The sequence below is a fragment of the Bombina bombina genome, chromosome 3 (assembly GCF_027579735.1).
Source record: "Bombina bombina isolate aBomBom1 chromosome 3, aBomBom1.pri, whole genome shotgun sequence".
Classification (NCBI taxonomy): domain Eukaryota; kingdom Metazoa; phylum Chordata; class Amphibia; order Anura; family Bombinatoridae; genus Bombina; species Bombina bombina.
The window spans coordinates 1,041,849,055-1,041,866,354 of NC_069501.1; the positions used below are offsets into that span (position 1 = coordinate 1,041,849,055).

At 38.2% G+C, this 17,300-nt stretch overlaps 1 protein-coding gene across 1 annotated transcript in view; it reads left to right on the plus strand.

Moving 5' to 3' along the window:
* Positions 1 to 17,300, plus strand: part of RAPGEF3 (Rap guanine nucleotide exchange factor 3) — a 379,471-nt gene that overhangs the window by 151,729 nt on the left and 210,442 nt on the right. Inside the window, exon 2 of the mRNA XM_053708263.1 lies at positions 16,172 to 16,225. Coding sequence (XP_053564238.1) covers positions 16,172 to 16,225 — 54 coding nt within the window. The remainder of the gene's footprint in view (positions 1 to 16,171; positions 16,226 to 17,300) is intronic.

Sequence of the window (17,300 nt, forward strand, 5' to 3'; positions counted from 1 at the left end):
GCACAAGTGACGCGAAGTACCTCTAGTGCATCGAATTAATTTACTTTACAAGACATGGCCACAGTTATGAATAAAACCCTCACAGAGGTTTTCTCTAAACTGCCTGGTTTACAAGGAAAGCATGACAGCTCTGGGTTAAGAACAAATGCAGAGCCGTCTGACGGTTTTGTAGCCGTATCCGATATACCCTCACAATGTTCTGAAGTAGGGGTAAGGGATTTGTTATCTGAGGGAGAAATTTCTGATTCAGGAAAGACGCTCCCTCAGACAGATTCTGATATGACGGCCTTTAAATTTAAGCTTGAACACCTCCGCTTATTGCTCAGGGAGGTATTAGCGACTCTAGATGATTGTGACCCTATAGCGGTCCCAGAGAAATTGTGTAAAATGGACAAATACTTAGAGGTTCCTGTTTACACTGATGTTTTTCCAGTCCCTAAGAGGATTGTGAATATTGTTACTAAGGAGTGGGATAGACCAGTTATTCCGTTCGCTCCCCCTCCTGTTTTTAAGAAAATGTTTCCCATATCTGACACCATGCGGGACTCGTTGCAGACAGTTCCTAAGGTGGAGGGAGCTATTTCTACTCTGGCTAAGCGTACAACTATACCTATCGAAGACAGTTGTGCTTTCAAAGATCCTATGGATAAAAAAATTAGAGGGTCTCCTGAAGAAAATTTTTGTTCATCAAGGTTTTCTTCTCCAACCTATTGCGTGCATTGTTCCTGTAACTACTGCAGCTGCTTTCTGGTTCGAGGCTCTAGAAGAGGCTCTTCAGATGGAGACTCCATTAGGGGATATTATGGACAGAATTAAGGCCCTTAAATTGGCTAATTCTTTCATTACAGACTGGCTAAATTAGCGGCAAAGAATACAGGTTTTGCCATTTTAGCACGCAGGGCGTTATGGCTTAAGTCCTGGTCTGCTGATGTGTCATCAAAATCTAAACTTTTGAACATTCCTTTCAAAGGAAAGACCCTATTCGGGCCTGAACTGAAATAAATTATTTCAGACATCACTGGAGGAAAAGGCCACGCCCTCCCTCAGGATAAAACAAATAAAATGAGGACCAACAAAATAATTTTCGTTCCTTTCGGAACTTCAAGGGTGGTCCCGCTTCAGCTTTCCCTGCTGCAAAGCAAGAGGGGAATTTTGCCCAATCCAAGTCAGTCTGGAGACCTAACTAGGCTTGGAACAAAGGTAAACAGCCCAAGAAGCCTGCTGCTGCCTCCAAGACAGCATAAAGGGGTAGCCCCCAATCCGGGACCGGTTCTAGTAGGGGGCAGACTCTCTCTCTTTGCTCAGGCTTGGGCAAGAGATGTTCACAATTCCTGGGCTTTAAAAATTGTGTCCCAGGGATATCTTCTGGATTTCAAAAACTCCCCCCCCCCCAAGGGGGAGATTTCACGTTTCTCAATTGTCTGCAAACCAGACAAAGAGAGAGGCGTTCTTACGCTGTGTAGAAGACCTACATACCATGGGAGTGATCCGCCCAGTTCCAAAAGCGGAACAAGAGCTAGGTTTTTACTCAAACCTGTTTGTGGTTCCCAAAAAAGAGGGAACTTTCAGACCAATCTTGGATATCAAAATTCTAAACAAGTTCCTCAGAGTACCATCATTCAAGATGGAGACTATTCAGACTATTCTACCTCTGATCCAGAAGGGTCAATATATGACTACAATGGACTTAAAGGATGCGTATCTACACATCCCTATTCACAGAGATCATCATCAATTCCTCAGATTCGCCTTTCTGGACAGGCATTACCAGTTCGTGGCCCTTCCCTTCGGGTTGGTCACGGCTCCCAGAATTTTCACAAGGGTGCTAGGGTCCCTTTTGCCGGCTCTAAGACCACGGGGCATAGCAGAGGCGCCTTATCTAGACGACATCTTGATTCAGGCGTCAACTTTCCAGCTAGCCAAGTCTCACACGGACATCGTGTTGGCATTTCTGAGATCTCACGGGTGGAAGGTGAACATAAAAAAGAGTTCTCTCTTCCCTCTTACAAGAGTTTCCTTCCTAGGGACTCTGATAGACTCGGTAGAAATGAAACTATTTCTGACGGAGGTCAGAAAATCAAAACTCTTAACCACTTGCCGAGCTCTTCATTCCATTGCTCAGCCATCAGTGGCTCAGTGTATGGAGCTAATTGGACTCATGGTAGCGGCGATGGACATAGTTCCTTTTGCCCGCCTACACCTCAGACCACTGCAACTATGCATGCTCAAACAGTGGAATGGGGATTATGCAACACATTGATTATAGTTGTTACAATATTATGGGCACAATGTTTCTATGAATTAACCTTAACTCACAATGAATTAAACATTAAATATTACCAGTAGGCTTTGCAAGAACTATTTATAAATTATCCAATGCCACAATATGGTTTAATGATTTAACAACACTTGATTAACTAAATATAACCCAATGTTATAATAAGAATTTTAGCTCAAATTCAATAAGTCTTATGGACTTTGCTGGAGATTATTGTTCAACAACTAGCCAAAAATAGCCTTATATCACTTCAAATAATCAACCAGAGAAATGTATATATTATCAACACAATAGCCAATTTATGTGCAATTCTAAATATATCACAGTAGCTTTGATGTAACCTAGGAGCATTAAAATATGAAATCCTTTCCTCTTAATAATAAAATTACTTAGTACCAATATAATTATTTATAGACTACACCGGCCTATGGAAAATAAATTATAACTAAAAATTACACCTTTAAATACAGCTTCAATTTAACTACTGCGATAAAGAATATCTTTGCTTTGACCCATATGTGGTCTTCTCTATCTTAGGAAGCCTCTTTTTGCGACAGTTTGACCTATCCTGAGGTCCGTTAGAGGCCCCTAATACCTGGTGTGAGGCTTAAAACCATTGTAAGACATGTGATGTATATTGCATATTGTAACAAAATGCTATATTGTAATTTTATTTGTCTTGCTCTTGAAATCTGTAACAAACCTCAATAAAAGAATTAAAAAAAATATATATAAAAACATCAAAACGCTTAATACATTACCAGTAATCAATATAAGCGTTAAACTTTTTCAATCAGAGTTTTCCAAAGTCATACGTGAAGGTATTTTTGCAAACAGGGTATCACAAACATAGAGGTATTTCTCTCTTTCTTTGCATAGTCTTTTTGTCTGTGACAAATTCCAACTTTATTTCTAAATCGCCCAATGGAAATTCTCTGGGTACGCACTTTGAGTCAGCGCTTATCTCTCATTGGCTTCTGGAAAATGTAGTTCTCCTAACATCAAAACCTTTAGGCTGTAGTACTGGTTTTCGCCCATCGGTGGGGGGGGACAACAGGAATAGGAATGAGACATTTACGTTTTTTAAAATATTCTGTTTCTCAATTAGAGGGAAATATATTAAGACTGCACGATTAATCTCGGTTGCGGTTTTATACCACGATTAATCCCCGTGGTTTAAAAACCACAAGAGTACCCAATTTTTAGCCCCGCCCAGAAGTGACATCACTCGCCCCATGTGAACAGGCTTAGCGGCGACTGAAGAGAAGATCATGAGCGCACCCGTGACGTGTCTCTCCCTCTGAGCAGTCAGCGTTCCTGGGATAGTCCTGGGGAGGAGGGGCGGGACATAGACTGGGAAGGAGGTGTCTCTAGCAGGTGATTGGTGGACAGGTGTTACTGTAGCATGAGAGTGGCCCATCGGAATTTAGCACCGACACGACACCGGCTTTTTCATTACAGGCGGTGCTGTGGGATCATGATACTTCCTGTTCTGTCACTACAGTTCCTGTGAACCCCACGTCTTCACATCTGAGGGAAAATAATAGCTTGTTCTAATGTTTAAAATGCACTTAGGTCCCTGAGAGGCAGCTGAGAGGCTAAAATGCTACTTTATTATGCACTGTGTTTTAATTTGAAATAGTATTTTCTAAGCTGCCTCCCAGGGACCTCAGTGCATTTTAAACATTAGAACAAGTTTTTTTCCTCAGATGTGAAGACGTGGGGCTCACAGGAACTGTAGCGACAGAATAGGAAGTATCATGATCCATCCCACAGCACCGCCTGTAATGAAAAAGCCGGTGTCGTGTCGACGCTAAATTCTGATGGGCCACTCTCATGCTACAGTAACACGAAGGTGTTATAGCTTTTTATAAAAAAAAATCACGATCCCCCCCCATATCACCCAGCCCTAATATATATATATATATATATATATATATATATATATATATATATATATATATATTTAATTAACTCATAATTTCCTAGCCTTAATAAACTATTTGGTCATATGATATGGACTATCTAATTTAACTGAGTGCGTATTTCCAATACCAAATATGGGTATATTCGGATATCTCTCAAATATATATATATGTATATTACACGTGATAATGAATATACCTGCCTGATGTATGCTTCCATACAATTCTACTTATAGCTTTAAAAAAATGTATTTAAAAGATATATTAAGTAGAATTGTATGGAAGCATACATCAGGTAGGTATATTTATTATTATGTGTATTATACATATATATATATATATATATATTTGAGAGATATCCGAATATACCCATATTTGGTAATGGAAATAAGCACTTAGTTAAATTAGATAGCCCACATCATATGACCAAATAGTTTTTTAAGGGTAGGAAATTACGAGTGCATTAAATAGATATTTTATAAATACATATATATATATATATATATATATATATATATATATATATCTGTAATTGAGAAACAGAATATTTTAAAAATGTAAATGTCTCATTTCAATTCCTATTGTTCCCCCCGATGGGCAAAAACCAGTACTACATCCAAAAGGTTTGGCTGTTAGGAGAGCTACATTTCCCAGTAGCCAATGAGAGATAAGCTCCAACTCAAAGGGCGTACCCAGAGAATTTCCATTGGGTGCTTTAGAAATGAAGGTGGATTTTGTCACAGACTGTGACATACTGTTCCTTTAAGGGGTATTTACATTCTGTTCTATCCCCTATTTAATGCGCTGAATACTTCAACTCCCCACTTGGTATTGAAGTAATCAGCTTCTCCTGAGCTGTTCTTCCCTGTGCTGACTCTGTGTGTGCCTCCAGCTGACATCCTCCTTCTACTATTTGGATCTTACAATCTTATCCAGTTTCCCTCTGCATAACCTCCTGAGGAATTCTCTACCTTCATTCCACCGGACCTTACATAAAATCCTTCCGTTGTTGGCTGGACTCTTCCATTCTCAGAAGCGCATCATCTGTTCCTGAGCGTTCCGCCTCCGTTGATCCTGACGTCACCTTCCTGTGTCGCTCAGCTGTTTGGTGTGTCGTCTCTGCCACTCCTCGACAAGCTGCTTCTTGAATTGCACCTGTGGAATCTCCTCAGAAATCTACTTAGGAAGCAAAAATATGTTATACCAACTCGAATATTTGCACTTACCTTATATACAGGGAGTGCAGAATTATTAGGCAAGTTGTATTTTTGAGGATTAATTTTATTATTGAACAACAACCATCTTCTCAATGAACCCAAAAAACTCATTAATATCAAAGCTGAATAGTTTTGGAAGTAGTTTTTAGTTTGTTTTTAGTTATAGCTATTTTAGGGGGATATCGGTGTGTGCAGGTGACTATTACTGTGCATAATTATTAGGCAACTTAACAAAAAACAAATATATACCCATTTCAATTATTTATTTTTACCAGTGAAACCAATATAACATCTCAACATTCACAAATATACATTTCTGACATTCAAAAACAAAACAAAAACAAATCAGTGACCAATATAGCCACCTTTCTTTGCAAGGACACTCAAAAGCCTGCCATCCATGGATTCTGTCAGTGTTTTGATCTGTTCACCATCAACATTGCGTGCAGCAGCAACCACAGCCTCCCAGACACTGTTCAGAGAGGTGTACTGTTTTCCCTCCTTGTAAATCTCACATTTGATGATGGACCACAGGTTCCCAATGGGGTTCAGATCAGGTGAACAAGGAGGCCATGTCATTAGATTTTCTTCTTTTATACCCTTTCTTGCCAGCCAAGCTGTGGAGTACTTGGACGCGTGTGATGGAGCATTGTCCTGCATGAAAATCATGTTTTTCTTGAAGGATGCAGACTTCTTCCTGTACCACTGCTTGAAGAAGGTGTCTTCCAGAAACTGGCAGTAGGACTGGGAGTTGAGCTTGACTCCATCCTCAACCCGAAAAGGCCCCACAAGCTCATCTTTGATGATACCAGCCCAAACCTGTACTCCACCTCCACCTTGCTGGCGTCTGAGTCGGACTGGAGCTCTCTGCCCTTTACCAATCCAGCCACGGGCCCATACATCTGGCCCATCAAGACTCACTCTCATTTCATCAGTCCATAAAACCTTAGAAAAATCAGTCTTGAGATATTTCTTGGCCCAGTCTTGACGTTTCAGCTTGTGTGTCTTGTTCAGTGGTGGTCGTCTTTCAGCCTTTCTTACCTTGGCCATGTCTCTGAGTATTGCACACCTTGTGCTTTTGGGCACTCCAGTGATGTTGCAGCTCTGAAATATGGCCAAACTGGTGGCAAGTGGCATCTTGGCAGATGCACGCTTGACTTTTCTCAGTTCATGGGCAGTTATTTTGCGCCTTGGTTTTTCCACACGCTTCTTGCGACCCTGTTGACTATTTTGAATGAAACACTTGATTGTTCGATGATCACGCTTCAGAAGCTTTGCAATTTTAAGAGTGCTGCATCCCTCTGCAAGATATCTCACTATTTTTTACTTTTCTGAGCCTGTCAAGTCCTTCTTTTGACCCATTTTACCAAAGGAAAGGAAGTTGCCTAATAATTATGCACACCTGATATAGGGTGTTGATGTCATTAGACCACACCCCTTCTCATTACAGAGATGCACATCACCTAATATGCTTAATTGGTAGTAGGCTTTCGAGCCTATACAGCTTGGAGTAAGACAACATGCATAAAGAGGATGATGTGGTCAAAATACTCATTTGCCTAATAATTCTGTACTCCCTGTATAAGTCAACCTGCATAGTAAAATCTCACTCATCCTGGGAAGTAGTTAGATTTTTAAGTTTTTAAAACCTACCTACATTCTATCTATGAGACACAACCATATCTTAAAAGGTAGTGTTATCTTTGTCTTCAAACAAGTGTGAACTCTAATAAGTATCTTTTACTAATTTCATTGCAAAATAGATTTTCTAAACCATGATATCAAAATATGTTTGCTAAACTTCCTAAAGCATTTATTACACAGACAAAAAGACTATTCAAAGAAGGGAAGATACACAAAAACACACTTTGGGGCCTGACTTAGAATAACTCTCTGTTGAAAAGAGAGAAATACTTCTGTGTTCATGATACCCTGTTTGCAAAAATACCTTCACGTTTGACTTTGGAAAACTCTGATTGAAAAAGCTGAACTCTTATATTGGTTACTGATAATGTATTAAGCGTTTTGATGTTTTTATATTTTTAATGTTTTAAAGAAAAGATATTCTTTATTGCAGTAGTTCAAATGAAGCTGTATTTAAAGGTGTAATTTTTAGTTATAATTTATATTCCATAGGCCGGTGTAGTCTATAAATAATTTTATTCGTACTAAGTAAATGTATTATTAAAAGGAAAGTATTTAATATTTTAATGTTCCTAGGTTAAATTGAAGCTACTGTGATATATTTAGAATTGCACATGAATTGGCTATTGTGTTGATAATATATACATTTCTCTGGTTGATTATTTGAAGTAATAAAAGGTTATTTTTGGCTAGTTGTTGAACAATAATCTCAAGCAAATTCCATTAGACTTATTGAATTTGAGCTAAGTTTCTTATTATAACATTGGGATATATTTAGTTAATCAAGTGTTGTTAAATCATTAACCCATATTTTGGCATTGGATAATTTATAAATCGTTCTTGTAAAACCTAATGGTAATATTTGATGTTTAATTCATTGTGAGTTAAGGTTAATTCATAAAAACATTGTGCCCATAATATTGAGGTACCTGGCGATTGAATATGAATTAATATAGATATTTTTATAGCCTGCTTGATATAAGATATTGTAAAAACTAGACATATATATTTGGTCAAAATCAATACACCATTTTCTGCATAAATATAATCAATGTGTTTATAGAGATTAACTGGTCAGAATTTAAGAATTAATTTAATTTGAGATTAAATATTAATGTTTATAATAATTTTGTTGTCATAATTTCTAGATATCTCAATAGCATTTTGGAATACACTATAGAGATTATTTAACGTTTCACTGGAGTGTATTGACAAATTCTACTACATTAATTGGAGATATTGCTGCTAATTTTATGATTGATTATCAATATTCATAATTCTGTTAATTAGAAATATTGCTACTAAATATATAACAGTGTTTCTGTGTTTCGGTCAGTGTGTGCCTTTGAATGTTTTTGTTTGTGTGTGCCTGAGTGTTTCTGCAGAGTTTTAAGCATTAGTAACTGAACATCTATCGGGTTCATATGTATGTTTATCGGGCTCTGATACTAGCCAGTGCCTCACTAGCCACTGACCTCACCGTACGTCGCTTGAACAGATATGCAATAAACTGAAATAAATCATACGAGCCATGATTTTACCAAGCCATATATTAATCCCTACTAATTTGCCTGTATGTATCCAGCAGCATCCATGCACTTAATGGTTAATTAAATTCTGTTTTCCTGCATCCTAAAAGTAGTGGATCTAGAATAGTTTGTAACAGCATACAATGCAGACCTAACTACCTAACTAGTCTCACACAAAGCCTGGCACCTGTTTTTGTTCAATTTCAATGTTGCCACCATACTTCTTACAAATTTGCTCCTTTACATCAGCCTCTTACTCTGCTGAACAACCACCACATGGTAAAATCTGCTAGCAGCTACGGCAGGTGGTGGCTGTTCAGCAGAGTAACAGATAAGATGGGTGCTTGGGAAAAAAAAGCTGTGCACAATAGGGAACAGTGTTCCAGCTCTGGTGCAGTTATTTCAGGCAGTGGTATCGCTGGCGCCCGGGCAACTTCTTGTTTTTCCCACCCCTTAAACGGCTCTGCTTGCCCCTTTCCACTTGTCAGTTATGCTCCATTATAATCAATGGAGCCACGTCTATTTTGTAACTGTTTACTTCTCTGCACATAGAATGATTTCACTGAGAAGGATACAGGTATCACAAAAACCATATTCAAAACAAAACAATACAAAACAGAAAAATTAAAAAAGAACTCCTTCTTTCACAGAGTCCAATCTAACATATGCACAAAAGAAAACTTGAAAACAGTTAAAGAGGAATAAAAGAAATATAAAATTGAGACAACAAGAACCTCATACCTCCCAACATTTGTGACTTGGAATCTGGGACTCAGGAGGTTGGGGGAAACTTTGTTGTTTTGTGGGCGGGACCCTGACAGAAGGGGACCAGATCCTGGGGGGATAGTATGCAGGATTGTAGGCATTGTCTGGGCATTTTGTAGGCTGGGCTAAGGGAAATCCTGCAAATTGGGACATATGGCTGTCTCAGTAGGCCAGCGGGACAGAGCTCAGAATTCATGATTCTGGACTGAGGTATAGGTGAAAGTTCCTTTAGAATGCGCTGGAAAGCCCAACTGCCAACCCTGGGGACACCATTAGTTCTATCAAGTGAGATTACTTTACCTTTAACTAAGCATACATTACAATTACTATGTTATGTTATGGTTGTATTTATTGTTTGTCCACATTTTTAGCAGTTCTTGTTTGATGTGCAAGCTATCACCTATTTGGCAGTGAGTTTCAAACCTTATTGTATAGGGTTCAAGTGCAATATAAGAAATGAGGTCTAAACAGTAATATATAACTTTTTGATATTTTCCATCTTGTAATAGAACCTCTATGCATACATTATTGAACATATAAAATATAGAGCTGTTGTTTGCCATACGGTTATACTGAAGCTATTGCAGAGGAATTCAAGTTGGTTTGAACAGCCACTTTTTCCTATGATTGAGCCCTCAACATATTTGCTCTTTAAACAAATACACCAGGGACAGAAGGCGATGTGTAGGCGTCAGGGACATGAAAGGAACTACATAAGTGACCTTATGATGACAGAGGCTGAGAGAAGGTAATGTTTGTTTCATTCTCTGCAACAGTACCATATCCTTAGTTTATGGAAAAGTTTGTATTTCTTTGTAGTTACAGTTGACTTTAGCATAATTTGGTTTGTACGTAAAGTCTTAACTTTGGAGGTATTTACTGAAAATTTTAGACTAGGGGCAATGTAATAAAACATTTTCCTTTTATATGTTGTCTTAAGTCATTTTTGATTATATTAAATTTTAGAAAAGGCATAGTAATTTATAATCGCTTGGGAAATGGTATCAATTTATGGGCTTATGATAACAAAATGAATGTAATAGAAACCTCACTATAACGCTGAAATGTTGGTGGAGTTTTATTTGTTGTGAAGGTGAGATCATATTCAAAATTCATTAAGCTTATACCATCTTTTCTGGCATTTAATTAGTGGACTTTCTTGCCTTTAACATCTTTAATTCCGTAACGTGCCCAATGCCTAATATCTCGTACATCAAACAAGAACTTCTAGCGTTGTAGAAAAACAATAGTTACAACAACAACACTTCAGAAACATCAATATTCGCATGTGTGTTTTCATTATGGTGTCTTGCTGTAAGAGTGAAAGGTGACTCTGTTATCTCGAAGAGGGGCAGCCCTGGGCATTACAGGAGGAGTTCTAGAGTTGTGGTCGAAGTTTTACACTTACACTGCGGCCCAGCATGCGGAATTCATAAATACTCTGTTGTATTTCATCTCATGTTCATCTATCACTATTTCAAAGCTGATAGGCTGTCAAAAATGTTTTTTATTTCTCTTTAAGTTTTTCTCAGTTTTTAATTTTTGCATGTATGTTAGAATCTACTGTTTTATAGACAATGCTTTTTTAAATTTTCATTAATTTGCTGTATAATGTTTTAAAAAGCGTTTTGTGATGCTGATGGAGTTCGTTCTATGGTCTGCTCCATTGATTATAATGGATAGTGACAAATATACAAATATTTTTCGAATCTAACAATTTTTCAGTTGTCAGTTGCTACAAGTTCTTTTTTGCTAGAGATATTAGTTTACGAATGGGGTCTTATAGAATCTAGACGAATATCTTTCTTTAGCTTTTATACTAACATTTTGGTTATAAATAATAGATATACATCTGATAAGTGCTTGATAGGGTACAAATATAGACAAATATAGTGATCATTTGTAGAACATGGAGATTCAGTCAAAAATTGTGATAATAATTATTAAAAAATATTATTATGGCAAAAGTTATATCTAGATTTAAATCCTTGGAGGAAGAAACATATACATTTCTAATAAATCAACTAATGACAATTATTTTTAGTTTCACAATAAATTTAAACAGCTTTTACTTGCAATATATGTAGAGAGAGAGAGAGAGAGAGAGAGAGAGAGAAAGAAAAATATTTGAATACCATGGGGCCCGAATTATCAAGCTCCGAATGGAGCTTGATGCCCCTGATTCCGTGCGAACCTTCAGGCTCGCCAGAAACAGTAGTTATGAAGCAGCCGTCTAAAGACCGCTGCTCCATAACTTGTCTGCTGTCTCTGAGGCTGCTATCTTCAATCCGCCCTATCCTATACGATCGGGCTGATTGACACCCCCTGCTAGCGGCCGATTGGCCACGAATCTGCAGGGGGCGGTATTGCACAAGCAGTTCACAAGAACTGCTTGTGTAATGATAAATGCCGACAGCGTATGCTGTTGGCATTTATCGATGTGCGGCGGACATGATATGCTACATTGTATCATGTCAGCTCGCACTTTGATAAATTGACCCCCATGTCTGTTTTCAACAGGGAGAGTGCTATGGTAGCTAGCTATACTGAATAAAGGGAGGACACAGGTCACGTGTGAAGTAAATCACTTTTATGGACAACATATGCTAATCAATACTTAGCTTTGTTTAATAATGGCTTGTTACTTGCTAAAGATGGGCATACACTGGCAGGGAAGAAGATAGCAGTCATCACATACAGAAGGAACTCAATTTCTTTAGGTGACAAACACTGTGTAGAAGATGTTCAGCCTAGTCTGAACAGAGACAGTGCAGGTTCAGCACTGTGATGATTCCCAAAAGCAACACTGAACCAAACTTTCAGTCTGCACCTCTTCCTGCCTTGTGTCAGAGAGACAGTTGTGGTTCACCAGCAGCTCTTTGCCCCTCTTCCACAGAATCACAGAATAACTTATTACAAGACTGTGAACAATATATTAACAAGCAGTGATGTAGCTACTTTCTACCAGTTGTTTAAAATATTATTTTAACCCCTTAACGAACAAGGACGTGCAGGGTACGTCCTACAAAAAACGACACTTAATGACCAAGAGTGTACCCTGCTCATCCTCAGGGGTTTCAAGTGGTGGAAGCGATCAGGATATTGAGGCATCCTGCAATACCCTTTTTTTAGCATCCGATGCAGAGAGAGACACTCTGTGGCCCTCTCTGCATCGGCCATTGATGGTGCTGATCGTTGGTGGGAGGGAGCCGTAGCAGGGAGGCAGGTGGGGAGTCCATCCTTGGAGGGACTTCCGGATCCTGTCCCTGCAGTGCATGCGAGTGAGCTGGAGCACGTGGGGGGGGGCGGGGCGGGGCAGTAGCGCGCATGAGACTCAGACACATTAATAGCAAATGTATGGGAAGGAGGGCGAGGGAGAAGAAGAGGCAGGGGGGAATAAATGTTGGAAAAGGGATCTGGGAGGGGGCAGGGTATTGAGGGGGGGCAGCTACACTACAGAAAATTGGGTTTGAAATAAAAAAAATAAATTTTTTTTTTTTTTTTTAGCAAACTGGGTACTGGCAGACAGCTGCCAGTACCCAAGATTTCGACAAATAGGTAGAGGGGGGAGGGTTAGAGAGCTGTTTGGGGGTGGATGAGGGAGGTTTGGGGCTAAGAAGGATCCAACACTGCATATATATATATAGCCTTTTATTTTAGTACTGGCAAACTTTCTGCCAGTACTTAAGATGGCGGTGACAATTGTGAGGTAAGGGAGGGAAGAGAGCTGTTTGAGGGGGGTTAGGGAGGGATCAGGGGTGGGATGTGTCAGGTGGGAGGATGATCTCTACACTAAAGCTAAAATTAACCTAATTAACCCCTTAACTGCTGGGCTTAATACAAGTGTGTTGCGCAGCAGCATTTAGCGGCCTTCTAATTACAAAAAAGCGACGCCAAAGCCATATATGTCTGCTATTTCTGAACAAAGGGGATCCCAGAGAAGCATTTACAACCATTTGTGCCATAATTGCACAAGCTGTTAGTAAATAATTTCAGTGAGAAATCTAAAGTTAGTGAAAAAGTTAAGGATTTTTTTTTATTTGATCGCATTTGGCGGTGAAATGGTGGCATGAAATATACCAAAATGGGCCTAGATCCATACTTTGGGTTGTCTACTACACTACACTAAAGCTAAAATTAACCCTACAAGCTCCCTACAAGCTACCTAATTAACCCCTTCACTGCTGGACATAATACAAGTGTGGTGCACAGTGGCATTTAGCGGCCTTCTAATTACCAAAAAGTAATACCAAACCCATAATTGTATGCTATATCTGAACAAAGGGGATCCCAGAGAAGCATTTACAACCATTTGTGCCATAATTGCACAAGCTGTTTGTAAATAATTTCTGTGAGAAACCTAAAGTTTGTGAAAACGTTTGTGAAAAAGTTAATTTTTTTTTTATTTGATCGCATTTGGCAGTGAAATACTTTCGGTTGTCTACTGAAAAAAAAATTGGGTGCTATGACAAACAAAACTGTTTGGCAAATTGGTGTGATCCATAAAAGGTTTGGAATGCTTTAGAAAATAAAAAAAATACTCTGGCAAATTCAGGTCTGTTGGCATCTAACAGATGTGGGATGCTTCAATAAAGTGACTAGCGATGCTATAGCAAACAGAAATGTCAGTTTGACAAGTTTAGACTTAAAGATTTGGGTTGCTGCAACATATAAAAAGGTTTGTTTGAGAAGTTCAAGACTGTTGAGTTTTAAGGTGGTACAAGTAAGTATAACATTGCCATAACATCCCTAAAAAACCCTAGACCCACCACTGAAAACGACCAATACAGTGTTTCTTTCTCATCATTTAAAGGGACAGTAAGCACGTAGTAATTCAAGATTTGCAAAAGGCCAAATGATAATAATTCTAAAAATAATACTATTTATTATGTATTATTTTACTACACATAATTAAGCATTTTATAATAAAAACTTAAAACATTCACTGTCAGTTTAAACAAACAACATTTAGTTGAAGGGACAATCAACACCAGCATTTTTGTTGTTTTAAAAGAAAGATAATCGCTTTATTACCCATTCCCCAGTTTTGCATAACCAACACAGTTATAATAATACAAGTTTTACCGCTGTAATTACCTTGTATCTAAGCCTCTGCAGACTGCACCCTTATTTCAGTTATTTTGACAGACTTGCATTTTAGCCAGTTAGTGCTCATTCCTCTGTAAATTCATGTGCATGAGCCCAATGTTATCTAAATGAAACACATGAACTAATGCCCTCTAGTGGTAAAAAACTGTCAAAATGCATTTAGATTAAAGGCAGTCTTCAAGGTCTAAGAAATTAGCATGTGAACCTCCTAGGTTTAGCTTTCATCTAAGAATACCAAGAGAACAAAGCAAAATTGGTGATAAAAGTAAATTGGAAAGTTGTTTAAATTTACATGCCCTATTTTTTTTGAACTTGACTGTTCCCTTAAATCCTTTTTTTATAGTAAAATATTCAACATCATTATTATGTGCGTGCTTGATTCATTTGTCACTTGTTTTTCAGACCGTAAAATATTTGTTAATTGATATCATATTATTTTGCACCTTTCACTATTATACTTGCACACAAAGGAATATATTACCTAGCAACCAGACAAATAATATTAAGCTGTTTCATACGCTTTAAATAGTCAATTATTTTGACTTTGGAGTGAATATAAAATAATCTTTACACTTAGTAATATCAGGCTACACATCACTAATGCTGTATCATAAACTACTTTGCTGCTAAGTCATTTCACACTGTGCTGAAGACGGTTTTAGAGACTATGGCCTTGACATTAACAACACAAGCAATTGCTTCTAGTTAAATGGTGGGACCCACTTTTTCAAATGAGGTGGCTTGTGATATTTATATGTTGAATGGATGATATGGGCCTCTTTAGATTTGCCAAAACTGCCATAATAGGACCAGTGCAATGAGGCATTTCCCATGATGAGGACAAATTACATAACTTGTCCGTCTGCTCTGAGGCAGTGGATAGAAATCAACCCAATCGGTATTGCACAAGCAGTTCTGGTGAACTGCTTGTGCAATGATAAATGCCGACAGCATATGCTGTCAGCATTTATCGATGTGCAGCGGACATGATACGCTACATTGTATCATGTCCGCTCGCACTTTGATAAATATGCCCCTAAAAGTCATGTAGTAGAGAGGTGAATAATAATAATAAAAAATCCAATAACTCAAAATATAGTTTATGATTTATTGCTCTTTCTTGTGTCATTAAGCTTTTACTTTGATATAGAAGAGATTTAAAGGGACAGTCTACACCAGAATTTTTATTGTTTAAAAAATAGATAATCCATTTATTACCCATTCCCTAGTTTTGCATAACTAACACAGTTATATTTATATACTTTTTACCTCTGTGATTACCTTGTATCTCTGTAAACTGCCCCCTTATTTCAGTTCTTTTAACAGACTTGCATTTTAGCCAATCAGTGCTGACTCCTAGGTTATCTATATGACACACATGAACTAACGCCCTCTAGTGTTGAAAAACTGTCAAAATGCATTCAGATAAGAGGCATTCAAGGTATAATAAATTAGCATATGAGCCTACCTAGGTAAAACTAAAGTTTTACACTTGCATTTCTTTGAGACCCATCTTGTTGCTTTATATAGTATTTTACTTTTTCTGGATTAGCAGCATCTCTACAAGTTTTGATTGATACTTTTAGTTGATCTTGTACCATTTTTTTTTATTAACATATTAAATGTGCTTGTGGTGATTGTGTTTTGAAAGCACAGAGAGCAGTCTTCTCCCTTAGGTAATATTGTTTTCCTTATTCTTTTCAGACGCCGCTTCCTGATATTGTATCTCAGGAGGAATACAGCCAAACTGTGAAACAGGTAACAGAGAGTGTTTTCTTATACAAACCGATCCCACAGCATTGGGTTCTGTCTGAGGCATTTAATCATAAGTGGGATCAGAGCAAAAGCTGATATCTAGATTTGTACAAATAATAAAGCCTTTTTTTTCAGTTGGGTAAATTGACAATGCTCCTTGTTTCAGAGGAAATCAAATGCGGATAAAGTAGCTTAGCTAATCCTTGTGATATTTCCTTTATAAACTAACACTAACTGTTTTTAACTGACTTCTGGGAATTTTTGTACTGAAAAAAAATTTGTTTTAGAAAGTTTATTGGAAAATGCAAACCATTCATTATAGCCTTTATATATGCACACACCAATGTATTATTATTTTGTAAACGTTTAACACTCAAAAGACAAGCGTGACATTTACAGTACAAGTAACAACAATAGAAAATTATCCCAGGCGAAACAAACACACTCTAGTGGATATCTGAACTTCGGTTTAAAATGTCACTTTAAGGCAATGTTCCGTGAAAAACAGGCATATAGGCTTAACATACACACCCCCCAAGGAAGCTTCAACAACCTCAATCCTCCAAGGCATCCACTGATGCGGAATAGGGTGAAAGTAAAAGACTCACCCTTCTGCCATAGGAGGTTTCTTAACGGCCCAAAAGAAACTTAAAGTGGCGAATTCCTCAGAGGTATAATCCTAAATGGGGACAATCTGCGGCTAGAGCCGCCGGTTCACCTATAGGAATTAACTCCTCTCCGTACCGCTTCTAGTTTCAAATGTCGGGCCTCCGCAGCTTGGCGTGTGACGTCATCGGGGTTGTGCGTAGTTGGGGGTGTGCCGCCTTCAGCCTATCACCATCCAGGAGACACGGTGCTTGCACTGTATTGACTTCACAGTGAGAACCGAAGTTTGAGGATCTTCGAAGGGACAAACTGCCAAAGAACAGGGACTCCTTGTCATCCCAAAATAAATAGATAGCAAAAGATGAGGCAGCAGTCGGTTCCTTGTGTGCATAAAAACCAATTCTTTATTCTTCTTGTTTAAAACATTACTTCACATCACAGCAAACAGGTAAAAGGAATGCAGGTGGTTGAC